Genomic DNA, 13484 nt, shown 5'->3' on the forward strand with positions numbered 1-13484 from the left:
AGTATGTATAATCTTCATTTATGTTAATTCAAAAACTGTAATACCAAGTAAAGTGCCTAAGTTTGAATGTTAGCCTCATCCTTCCTTGCTGTACAATCTTGGGCAAATTACTTTTAATCTATATTGATGTGTTTCCCTATCTCTGAAAAGAAGGAAACCAAATCCACATTATAGGGATGTAAAGATTACACATACTAAAACAGGAGCTCATTGCCTGGCACATCCCAGCTAAATGGCTGAATTATAATTTAGGCTCCAGGGACCTTGAGATTTCACCCCATGAAATCTCTTCCTCTAAGTGTGAAGGGTTCTCTTGTTCTCAGCAAGCCTGCCGTACTGTGATTATCGATCGGGTGAACCTGACTTTTTTATCAGTGTAAGGAGTATTTGAGAGACAGCAGAAAGGCCTCTGAGGCAAATCCTCCCTCTACCTCATACCTGTACTATGTATCTTAGCTTCTATTTCAGGCACAGTTGGCTTCATCCTGACATCCTATTTCTGTGACCCTAGAGCCCAAGCCCTTACAACTACGCTACTTCCTCATCCTGTGTCACTTTAAAATTACCAGTCCCCATTCCCCAAAGTGGTAAGTTTTATAGGAAATAGTAGCTAAAACTATTTCCACTAAAGCACAAACAACTGATGTCAATGTGCTACAACTCTAAAGGAATGGTGGAATTTTAGATAAGTCAGAAATGGGGAGCGGGTGATGAGAATGGCAGGGACTGCTTAATAATCTAACAGTAGGGCTTCCCTGGTGGCGCAGTGGTTGCGAGTCCGCCTGCCGATGCAGGGGACATGGGTTCATGCCCGGTCTGGGAAGATCCCACATGCCGTGGAGCGGCTGGGCCTGTGAGCCATGGCCACTGAGCCTGCGCGTCCAGAGCCTGTGCTCCACAACGGGAGAGGCCACAACAGTGAGAGGCCCGCGTACCGCAAAAGATAAATAAATAAATAAAAATAAAAATAATAATAATCTAACAGTAGTAGAAAATGACAGAAGACTTAGGAGAATAGAGCACACTGTGGGTATAGCATTTCATGTTTAAAAAACAAAAACTACAGGGTCTAAGTATGACACATGAAACACCTGAACTAGGTAAAAGCAATGATTTTAAGGAGTGTGACACTTTACATACCTCAGCATTTTATGTAATTTGTCTGAAGTCATACCATTCCCATTATCAGTGAATGTCAGGCATATATGGTCATTTATCACTGTTTTGTCAATCCATATCTGTTTAGCATTCACATCAGGATCGTAAGCATTATCTGAGAAACGAAAGTTTTGCGAAATTTTGATTCTGCATTTTGAAGAAGAGCAATTAGTTCAGAACAACACTTTGACAAGCAACAGAATAATATATTTTAAGGAAAATTTAAAAGCTGAAATGTTTTAGAACTCCTAAGATTTGACAACATGAAACTAAACTGTACCATGCTATATATCGTTCATTGACTATTACAGAATTAACTCTATCTAAAGCCCTCCATTTGTTATATAGAGAGCAGAGACTGGTACCCACTACACTGAAAAAGTGTAAAGCCAGAAGAATCGCTGCACTGAAGAGATGATCAAGACAGGAAGGTCTTCTTCTGCCCAAAGAACTAGCCTAGCTATCAAAAGGGAAACTGAGAGCTGAGTGTCAACAGCACTGCAAGTTAACATGGAAGGTCCACAACAGTTACTGAATAAATGAGAAAGCAGTATGCTAACCTATACACACAGATGAAGGTTCACTTCTACCCAGTTCTTCAAATTGTAGCCCTTTTCAATCTGACAGAAGTTTCTGATGGCTGGTACATTTTTCTAATCTCTGTACACCTCACCGTTTAATACCCTTGCCTAGCATACTTGTTTCTCTCAGAACAGGTAAGTATGAGGAATATATCAAAGAAAAACGAAAAAATTTTCAACAGTAGCAGTAATAAAATCAACTTGTGAACTATCTAAGATCTATCAGAATATCCCTGACTAAAAATACTTTTGAGGTATATTTTCAAGTCTTCATTATAATATAAATAATGGTTCTCAAACTATCCTTCTGTAAGTCCTCAATTAAAATCAAATAATCTTTTTCATCAACCACCTTAGCTTCATAAAAAAACTTAAAAATCCGATACACCACAAAGAGCACCATGACTTTCAGTTGCCCAAACCCAAAGCTAGAGAAGCACTATGATGAACAACCCCAGGCTAAGTAGCTCCTCCCGTTGCCATGAAAAAGAATGACCGTGAATAGCTGCAACGTTATCTCATTTGCACTTCAGAGTCTACATCTGAACAGCACATGTTAGCTGAGAGACTCTGGAAAATCTAACTTCACCAAAGAAAAGAAGGGTTCTCAAATTTTCTTTCTTTTCTTTTCCTTGCACATCCAACATAGGACCCTTCCTTGATAATGAATCTAAAGAATTCCCAAGAATTCATGTGCACTAATTTTACCAAGAAAAAAATCATGACCCATAATGCAAATCTGAACACAACCTTGCCTCTTTCCTCATGTTCATTAAAACACTTTTAAATATAATCTTATACCTTGATCATTCTATCTACTGGAAAAACCAAGAATTTATTATCACAAATCTAACATAATATAATCCTCCTAGTTACTAACACCAGAAAAATTAATCCACTGTTATATTTTCAGACTATTAAAAAAAAACATAATTCTCACTTTTTGGCAATAGACGTATTTCTTTTATAATGGACTAAAAATATTTGCAACATAAATGCTTTAGGACTTTGCAAATTAAAATACTTTGATAGTAATATAGGGAAATATTCTGAGTAGGGAAGGCTGAGCACTGATTAACTTGACATCAGTTTGAATAGTTGTTATGCTAGGTAACCTTTACCAATGTTATCGCTGAGATACACTTTGGTTTTTTTTAAAAGCACATCTGCATACTATTTTTCAATAAAAAGCTTTTTAGAACTTCAACTGCAAGCAACAGATTATATACGAAACACGAATTTACTTACCTATTAATTCAGCAACCGCACTAAATGGCCAAGTGTGACTAGTAGAATTTGTATGTAAAAACTTCGGGCAAAGCTGAAATAAACCAATGATTCACGTAAATTAATTAAGGTCTTACTTTTGAGAACAGACGCCAAAATAATTTTCTGTCCCAGTATTAAGAGAGACCAAGCAAGAATGACTTAGCTGCTTGTGTCAGGATATACCTGGAAGACATAACCCGGAAAATGAGATTCCTGGAAGATATGGCTGTAAATCAACTAAACAGTTTCTCATCAAGCTGTGCTGCAAAACCCTTGCCTCCTGTGTCCACCAATCCAGAGCCATATCATTAAGTGCCCAATCCCAAAGCTATCCACCCTACAAGACCTACCTCAAAATTACCATGAGATAAAACTAAGACTTTGTCAAAGGGGTGTTTTCTCCTTCAGTGCATTACGCTTAAGAAACTTAGCTTTGTTTATTAAGCAACAGGCTTTTCTCATGGTCTCTCCAAGTTCATTATATCAACAGCTGAACTTGCAGCCCTGGAACAGTATACATCTATAAAGCCTTCAAACAATGTCAAATAACAGTTCAAATGCAACAAACCTTCTTGACCTCCAGAGATTTTATGTCTGATTCATGGTAATACAGTATGGAAGAGTATGTTAATCAACCTCATGCTATAGGGAACTCTCTAAATTCCTGAGTAGTGCAGATATCACATGCCTAAAAATGTACAAATGGTTTAAAAAGGCTGAGGCTTGGAAATTTCAATATGCAGAGTATTTCCATGAAATGAGGACTTTTTTGTGTTCATTTTGAACAGATTATCTCATATTTAAGAGGGAAAAAAGAGGCACTTAAAGTGTTTCATGTGAAGAGCCCTAGAAATATGATTAGATTATAAATCCAACCAGCTGCATTTACAGTGTTCAGCTGCTGCCACAAGGTGTCAGAAAGAGGTCTACTTTTCCTCTGTCCACCCTCGATTTTAGACAATCCCTAAGCATTTGTTTACTATCAGGTTAAAGTACACATGTGAAAAATAGTATTCTGTAGAAGAGTGGTCTTCGAACTGGAGCATATGTAATTCAGACCTTCTATGGCATATTTTCTATAGCATACATCCACGTAATAATGGTGTATAAGGAATTCCCCAACTTTCTAAAACAAGGGTTTTTATAAAGAAAATCAATTTCCAGGCCTTCATCTTCTACAAGAAACCTTTTGTCAAATTAGTATACCTGAGTCCTGTCCCAGGCCCTCCCCTTGCACAATCATCAGTCCTCCATTTATAAAAGAATACATAAAAAAAAATAAATAAATAAAAAAAAAAAAAAAAAAAAAAAAAAAGAATACATAGTGTACTCCTCACCCATTCTAAATCTTACTATGGGGCATGGCTTTGGGGTGTAAAGCCTCTGGCTACCAAAGCAGAAAACGATTAAATCAACACCAGAAACCCTTAGAATAGTTTCTGTCTTTGCTCTCAATTTTATGAATTTGTTAGGTTTGAAGTCTGGAGTTAGAAATTGGGTATTTTGGTCCATGTTGTAATACTTTGATTTTAGATGTACGGCAGACTGTGGGCAGACTGTCAACTTACATTTAATAACTTCATCCTATATACCAACTCCAAACTGACATGGCACACATTGTTCTTGAGTAAGAGTCCCGGGGGAACAAAGCAAAGAAGGCATCAGTAAGAAAAGATGAATGCTAAACAGTGGCTTTTTGGGTATTTAAACAAAAGCATTATTTTCAACTACTCTTAATTCTCATCTCTCGAACATGTCATCAGCTGGAAAGAAAAACACCCTTCAACAGCCAACACACACACACACACACACACACACGACATGGACTGTGGAGTATCTTTAACTAGATGTGTGATTCTGGGTAAGCAACTTAACCCTCTGTGCCTCAAGTTTTATCATCTGTGAAAATAAGGATGATAATAATATCAGGTTACCAAGACATTAAGAGAATTAAAAAACTTAATATTTATAAATGCTTAGAAGAACACCTGGGACATAATAAGCATTATAAGTGTATGTTTTTTTAAAAAGGTAAGTATACCCTTAAAGGCACAAATGAGCTCATATATAAATAAAGAAAATCCTCAAAGGCCTCAAGTAAAGAAGGAATTAAAAACTAAAATAAAATTTGAAAATGTGGATTAGAGTGGGGTGCTTAAATGGAATACAAAGGTTTCAATTTTAATGGTGACTCAGGGATAGGAGACATGGCAGAAGAGAAGCACGCACTTGAAGTTACTGCCCCCTCTTACTTCCTCAGTAAAAAAGAGGGTGGGGGGAATATGCCCAATGGGAAGCTTTCTGTTTTGCTCTGGACTCTAGGTTAAAATCAAACAAAAAAAGTGTAACATGAAATTCTGTAAAGAGGCATGCCTTCACTTGGGTTAAGCATTTCAATTTATATAACCTGCAGAACCACTGTGGATACACAGCCTCAACCAGACTGCATAGGATTCTCCCAGAGACATTATTTGGGGAATATTTGAGTACACAATCTAAAATAACATTTAAGGAAACAATCCACCAGGAGAAAATATTAGCAGACAAGATACAGTAGTATTAGGCATCGCCCCCCAACACTAGGTAAAAGAAATAACAGCCTATAAAACAGGAATCTCTTGAAATAACTAGACATTTAAAAAGTAATCCTCGGGCTTCCCTGGTGGCGCAGTGGTTGAGAGTCCACCTGCCGATGCAGGGGACACGGGTTTGTGCCTCGGTCCGGGAAGATCCCACATGCCGAAGAGCGGCTGGGCCCATGAGCCATGGCCGCCGGGCCTGTGCTCCACAACGGGAGAGGCCACAACAGTGAGAGGCCCGCAAAAAAAAAAAGTAATACTCCCCTCCAAAAAACACACAAAAATGAGATACAACGAAGACCACACATATTTTAAAGAATCAATAGAGGGACTTTCCTGGTGGCGCAGTGGTTAAGAATCCGCCTGCCAATGCAGGGGACACAGGTTCAAGCCCTGGTCCAGGAAGATCCCACATGCCGCGGAGCAACTAAGCCCGTGCGCCACAACTACTGAGCCTGCGCTCTAGAGCCTGTGTGCCACAACTACTGAGCCCGCATGCCACAACTACTGAAGCCCACATGCCTAGAGCCCATACTCTGCAACAAGAGAAGTCACCACAATGAGAAGCCCATGCACAGCAACGAAGAGTGGTCCCTGCTCACCACAACTAGAGAAAGCCCGCACGCAGCAACAAAGACCCAACGCAGCCAAAAATAAATAAATAAAAAATATATATTAAAAAAAAGAATCAATAGAACTTTTAGAGTCAACAAATAGTCACAAATTTAAAAAATCATTTAAATATAAGATGGAAGCCTGAACACATGGACAGTGTTTACCTCTGCTGCCTCCCGAAGCCGCTCTATAATGAAGGAAAAAAAGGGGCAGAAACCCAGAAGAACAAAAAGAATCAAAGAAGTGATTACTAATAGCAGACAAAATAGTCAGTAGTTTGGAAACTGGAAAGCACAGACTAGTGACAACTGATTTAATAGCCTGGAAAAAGCTAAATCCGAAGCCTGTAGGAGATGAGAAAACCAACCAGAAGCAGGTCAGGAACCTTGGCAACCCCAGAAAGTCTTAGAAATTAGACTTTGTACCTTTGAAGTAAAAGATACTAGAAGTTGTATGAAAACAAGATAGGTTGAAAGTCTTTAAAAGAAGAAAGATTCCCCAGATCCTTCTTTTAACCTGAGCAGCCCCCTTCAACTACCCTCAGCAAACCACGTAAGGCTGGAGGTCTGTTCTCTGGAGAAACTGACAGCGGCAGGCTCACAGACAATCAAAAGCAGGTGGGTTAAAAGCAGGTCAGCAAATAGACCAGAAATAAACCCTCTCATATATGGTCAAATGATTTTCCACAAGGGTATAAAGACCATTTAATGAGGAAAGGACAGTTTTTTCAACAAATAGTGCTGGGAAAACTGGATATCCATAAAAAGAATGAAGTTGTGGCCTTACCCTATACCATAAACAAAAACTAACTCAAAATGGATCAAAGAGCTGAAACCATAAAACTCTTAGAAGAAAACATAGAGGAAACCTTTTACGACATTGGACTCGGCAATGACTTCTGAAATCACCAAAATTTAAAACTTCTGTACATCAAAGCAGCAGTCCCCAACCTTTTTGGCACCAGGGACTGGTTTCCTGGAAGACAATTTTTCCACAGACTGGGAAGCGGGGGGTGGGGATGGAGAAATGGTTCAGGCGGTAATGCAAGCGATGGGGAGCCGCAGATGAAGCAGATGAAGCTTTACTCGCTCGCCAGCCTCTCACCTCCAGCTGTGTGGCCTGGCTCCTAGCAGGCCATGGACCACTGCATCCAAGGACACAATCTACAGAGTGAAAAGGCAACCTACAGGATGGGGGGGAAAATCTGCAAATCAAGTATCTGATGAAGGGTTAATATGTAGAATTTACAAAGAACTCCTACAACTCAACAACAAGAAGACTACAAACAGATTAAACAATGGGCAAAGGACTCAGATATTTCTCCAAAGATGCTCAACATCTCTAATCATTAGGGAAATGAAAATCAAAACTACAACGAGATACCGCCTCACACTCAAAGGGTTGGGTATTGTTAAAAATCCAAACAAAAAATACAACAACAAAAGCAGAAAGTAAGTGTTGGGGAGGCCATGGAGGAACTGGAACTCATGCGCACCCTTCGAGGGAATATAAGATGGTGCAGCCACTGTAGAAAATACAGAGGGGGCTCAAGAAATTAAATAGACATTTGCCATAGGATCCAGCAATTCTAATTCTGGGTATATACTGAAAAGAACTGAAAGCAGGGTCCTTTTTTTTCCTCCTTAATTGAAGTATAGTTGATTTACAATGCTGTGATAGTTTCAGGTGTACACCCAAGTGATTCCATTATACATACATACATATATACACACACAAAGATATGTGTGTGCATGTGTGTGTATACATACATAGATATATATATAGGTATGTATACACACATACTTTTTCCAGACTCTTTTCCAGTATAGGTTATTACAAGATATTGAATATAGTTCCCTGTGCTATACAGTAGGTCCTTACTGTTTTTTATTTTGTATAAAATTTATCTATTTTGTATACAGTAGTGAAAGCAGGGTCTTCAAGAGACATCTGCACACCCATGTTCACAGTAGCATTATTCATAATAACCAAAAGTGGAAGCAACACAAATGTCCATCGATGAATGAACAAAATGTAGTATATTCATAGAGTGAAATATTATTCAGCTTTAAAAAGGAAAGAAAATTTGATACATGCTACAACATGCATGAACCTTGAGGACATTATGCTAAGAGGAACAAGCCAATCACAAAAAGACAAATAATGTATGATTCCACTTACATAATGTACCTAGAGTAGTCAAATTCACAGAAGGTAAAACGGCCAGGAGCTGGTGGAAGGGGGAACGGAGGGTTATTTTTTAATGGGTACAGAGTTTTAGTTTTGCAAGATGAAGAGTTCTGGAGATTGGTTGTACAACAATGTGAATGTACTTAACGTACTGAGCTGCACACTTAGAAATAGTTAAGATGGTAAATTTTATGTTATGTGTATTTTACCATAATAGTAAACAAATGAAAACCAAATTTGCAAACTGAACAATGGGATACTCCTATCTCCTTTTCCCTGCTTCAGAAGAGCTAGCAGCCAGGATTATATAAGCCATGCAGGAGACTAGATGTAGAATTCCTCTCTGGAAAACGGAATGATTTCTAAAATTTCTATCTGGTTCTTTTACAATTGTGCCAGGCCATTCTGGATAGCTTTTTTTATCCCTCACTTGAAAAAAAATTATTTTACAAGTTTTAAAAGTTATTTTAAACATACTTACTTTATGGTCTAACACTTCCATTCTTTACGGTCAACAGATACTGACAGAGAGTGCTCCAACAACACTGCTGGCTCCTTCTACCTGATCACCCAACACTGAAGCCCACCAAAGGACTAGCTCTACTCGGGTATGAACATTCATTTTTTTAGTGTCTCACTTGGAGATATAAGTAGAAGGCTGACCATCTCCAGACATTTGAGAATGTGTAAAATTAGAATAAAAAACATACAGTAAAAAGAATGTAAAGAAACTAGAGGCAACGCAGTGAGCAAAAGAAAACTTCAAAAATACTATGATTAATATACCCAGAGATAAAAACAAATATTTTGTTGAGAAAGATTTTTAAAAGATATTCAGAGAATAAGACAGTGTTTATAATAATTAAATATATGGTAAGAGAAAGGTAGGAGATGAAACGGAGGAAATCTCCCAGAAAGAAAAAGCAATGGGAAGGAAAACAGGAGACAAAAGAAAACAGAAAAATAAAGGGAAAACTGTCACCAAATAAATGAGAAAAATTTCCATATATTAAGGACTTGAGTTTCCAGCCTAAGTACCAGTACATAGGACTCTATTAAACAATAAAGCATGCCTTTAAAATTCTAAAAAGAAATAATTTCTAATCTAGAATTACAAACCCAGCCAAATTATATGTAAAGAGCAAGGGTAGCAAAAACATATTTCCAAGAAAAGACATAAATTTTCTTCCCATGTACTCTGTTCTCAAGAAGCTACACCTGTTTTTGGAAAAATGGATAGGCTTCACTGCTAACAGTAAAAAAAAAAAAAAAAAAAAGCCGCAAATATTTACTGAGTATTTATGGCGTCAACAGGACTTTTGTAAGACTTTTACAGGCACTGGCTCATTTAAACTAACTTTCCAGTGGGTAAGATTATTATTCCCACTCTTCAGGTCACATATACAGTTATCAGTCAGGATTTGAACCCAGGCATGTGAGCTCCAGAACCAATGCTCTCAGTCACAAAATGGTATTAGCATTTGAGAGCTATACCAAAGGAATAAGCAAGCCTTTATTCCAACAAAACTTCATTTAGGGAAAATGAAATGTCTATTTCACATAATTTTCATGTTACGAAATATTATTCTTTTATCTTTTTCCCCCCAACCATTTAAGGATCGTGTGCCATACAAAAACAGGTGGCAGGCTGGATTTGGCCCATAAACTGCAGTTTGCCAACTCCTATCCTAAAGCAAAAGACCAGTGTAAATACACTCCAGAAGCTGCAGATGGGAGATTTCTGTCAATGAGGTTCCAAACGGCCCATTATTACCCACAAAAGAAAGATTTAGCACATGGACAGCTGCTACACCCAGAGAGCCAGCTAACAACAATGCCAGTCTCTCAAGACTGTTTGACCCTTATCTTTGCTCCCGGTCTTCTCAATCTTGAAGAGACAGAGATAGCAACTTGGGAGGAGCTGGGGAATGGGGAAAAGAATCAGAGTGCAGAAATAGCAAGAAAAAAAAAAAAAACCCAGTTCACTCCTTTTTTCTCACCACAGTTTTCTGGGCCAGAATTTGGCCCAATACGAGGGGAAACAGCAGGGCTTTAAAATGAATAAGAGCTTCAAAAGTAGTTAAAGTCTGACTTAAGTGTACCTGAGGCTAATTGGAAAGCATCAGAATCTGTCCAGATTCACCCAGGTGAATTAGCAAATAATGTTTAAAGCCAGTGGTAAGAAAGAGTAAAGTTCCTCTCTGTCTTCCATCTACTAAATACTATCTCATTCAATAAACCAGTTAGGTAACCAAAGAGCCTTTATTCCTAATATGTAAAGAACACTCACAAATCTATAAAAATACCCCTCAAAGAAAAAGAAAATAGAAAAATGGGCAAAGGAGATGAAGTTTTTTTTTTTTTTTAAATCCCAAACCAAAAAGGGTGAAATGTGACAAACTTTCAACTTCAGTCAAGTAAACGTAAAGTAAACAGATACCATTTCACACTCATCAGGAAAAACGTTAAAGTCTAATGATACAGATGTTGGCAGGAATCTGGCTAAATGAATGCAAGTCAATGGGCAAAATACCATTTTTAACGCAATGGTATTACCATTCGAATAATGAGATTGCTGCAGCAATTCTTTGGCCAGCACCAACACCCTTCAGAGAAGAGGTACATTTTTGTATAACAACGCCAACTTTTTAAGGAGAATCATGTAGGGAGGCCACGCCCACACCTTAGGCTGTGAAATTTTAATTCATATTGTGTGACCGCTCCCTCCGAAAAAGACTCACAGATACAAAAAACATGCTCAAGGATCCCCAAGAACCCGAGACGCTCCGGAACAGACACGACCCGGAGACTAGAGGGGAAACGGGAGAGCTCGGTGGTGACCTAGTAGCGATTTGGGTCCGAGGGCTTAACTGGAGGGAAGCGGCAGGAATTTAAATGAATCAGGAAGACTAGTCCCAGCTCGCAGCACCCCGTCCCACCGCCAGGAGGTCAAGGCCGCTGGGCATTTCTGGCAGCAGACCACCTCTCCCTCCCTCTCCGGGACACTCCGCGGGCCCGCAGGCCAGGATGGGTCAGAGGCCCCGCGGTCCGAGGGGCGGGCCGACTGGCCGCCGAGGCCTCGCCCTCGGACGACAGCTGCGGAGCAGCCAAGAGGGAGCCAGGAGGAGGGGCCGCGGCCCCGACCCGCCCCGAAGCCGCGGAGGCAAAACAGAAACGCAGCCCGGCGCGCGCCGCCCGGCCCTGCCCTGCCCTGCCCGCCGCCAAGCAGCTCCGCCGTCGGTAGCGAGATGGCCGCCGCCGCCTCCCCCGGCCCCGCCGCGGCCCCAGCCGCCGCGCCGGGCCGACGAGTCGCCACCGCCCACTGCCGGCCCCCCCTCGCTTGCCCGCCTGCCCGCCCTCCTGGGACACGGCCCGCTCCACCCCTCGCGGCTGCTCACCGCGCTGAGGCGGATCCCGCTGGGTGGCTGCGCCGCCATCTTGAGCAAGTTACAAAGCCAGGACCGGCCTCGGCCGCAATCCGACTGGGAGGCGGCGGGCGACAAATGTAGAGCCCGCGAGGTCCCTCCCACTTCCTGGGCGGAGCGCGCGGGTGACCCCGCCCACTCACTTCCGCCTCCTGGCGCTGTGGAATTGGGAGTGTAAGGAAGGTAAATCGCACTGGGGGTTAAGGGAGCAGGGACAGCGGGAGAGATAGGAGGCGAGCTCCGGGGCCCTGCAGAGTAGGGCGCATGCGTGAGGCACCCGTAGGCTCGAATGGGTGACTGCGGTAACTGAACCTAGAGGCTTTGTCAAACAGTAATCAGCATGGAAGCCGCAAAGAGCTTTATTTGGGATCTTGGGAATTGCAACTGGGGATAGGTGCCAGCAAAATAGGAAGAGTGGGAAAGAGAAAGAGTCAGAGGCTTATAAAGGCAAAAACCACAAGGTTGTTAAAGTTGTCCCCCAGGAATTATGATTGACTTTGATGTAAAAAGGAAATATTTGTCCTTAAGGGATAGACTGTCACTAGTTATTTAGGGTAAGGGCTGGATAAGTATCTTGAATTTCTGGAACATCGTGCTGGATACCTTTGTTAGACGATAGATAGGTGGTCAAAAGGTCAGATTCTATCTGGGCTGAGACATGCATAAGTCACTTCCTCAGTGGCGTCTGGCTCCATTTTAGAGAGATCTCTTAGCAACACCTACTCCTTTTTGATTTTCCTTTTGCAGCTTGAGGGCCCCAAGTTTGAAGCCGGGTGCCATGGGTGTTGGTGACCCAGAAATGTGCACTTGAGGTGCTTGACCAGGCTGGACATGAATTACACTGAAGAACGCCATCACATGCCCACCAGTGTCAACGTGATTTGAAACCTTATTAATGAAATGAAGACTGTACTTTTGGGATGTACCTTGAAAATTACCATCCTGATAAAAGGAGTCCTTTCTCATATTGCAACTTATTGAGTCCTTTTGCTCGTGCACATTTATTCAGTATCGACTTTGAGCTGGGCCTTGGGCTAAGTTAGTAGTATATAGAAATGAATAAGTTGGGACTTCCCTCGTGGTCCAGTGGTTAAGACGGCAGGGGGCATGGATTACATCCCTGGTCAGGGAACTAAGATTCCGCATGCCATGAGGCGTGGCAAAAAAAAGAAAGGAAGGAAGGAAGGAAGGGAGAAAGAAAGAAATGAATAAGTCAAGGGCTGTCAGATACTGTGGTTAAAGAAAGAGTTAAAAGTTTTTTAAAAATATTCACTGCGTTTTTATAATTGTAAAAGAAATACATTTTCTTTGTAAAAATTCAAATAATACAGAAATATAAAACATAAAATTTACCCCAATACCTTTACCAGAACATATAAACAATTTGGCGTACATTACTTCAGATTTACTATATGCTAAATATTGGGTTGGCCAAAGAGTTCCTTTGGTTTTTTCTGTAAGATGGCACTAGTAGCACTTAGTTGTCCTTAACTTCATTTGAAACAATTTTGTTAGATTGCATAGTGATAGCTGTCATATCAGCGTGCACTTAAAAAAAAAAAACAACATTGGGCTTCCCTGGTGGCACAGTGGTTGGGAGTCTGCCTGCCAATGCAGGGGACGCGGGTTCGTGCCCCGGTCCGGGAAGATCCCACATGCCACGGAGA

General features: G+C 40.8%; 1 protein-coding gene across 2 annotated transcripts in view; it reads right to left on the minus strand.

Annotated features, from left to right (window-relative positions):
- The window catches only part of MORC3 (MORC family CW-type zinc finger 3), a 42622-nt gene extending 30726 nt beyond the window's left edge, over positions 1 to 11896 (minus strand). Inside the window, exons 1-3 of one of the 2 annotated variants that reach the window (XM_027100422.1) lie at positions 11791 to 11895; positions 2988 to 3060; positions 1141 to 1273 (exon numbers count right to left, since the gene is read on the minus strand). In XM_027100422.1, coding sequence (XP_026956223.1) covers positions 1141 to 1273; positions 2988 to 3060; positions 11791 to 11829 — 245 coding nt within the window. In that variant the 5' untranslated portion in view covers positions 11830 to 11895. Of the gene's footprint in view, positions 1 to 1140; positions 1274 to 2987; positions 3061 to 11790 lie in introns of both variants that reach the window. The other variant, XM_027100472.1, reaches the window with a different exon arrangement.
- Between the last annotated feature and the right edge of the window lie 1588 nt (positions 11897 to 13484).

This window comes from Aethalodelphis obliquidens, unplaced genomic scaffold, assembly GCF_003676395.1.
Source record: "Aethalodelphis obliquidens isolate GAN/ISIS:26980383/991018 unplaced genomic scaffold, ASM367639v1 scaffold1, whole genome shotgun sequence".
In the NCBI taxonomy this organism is placed as follows: Eukaryota; Metazoa; Chordata; class Mammalia; order Artiodactyla; family Delphinidae; genus Aethalodelphis; species Aethalodelphis obliquidens.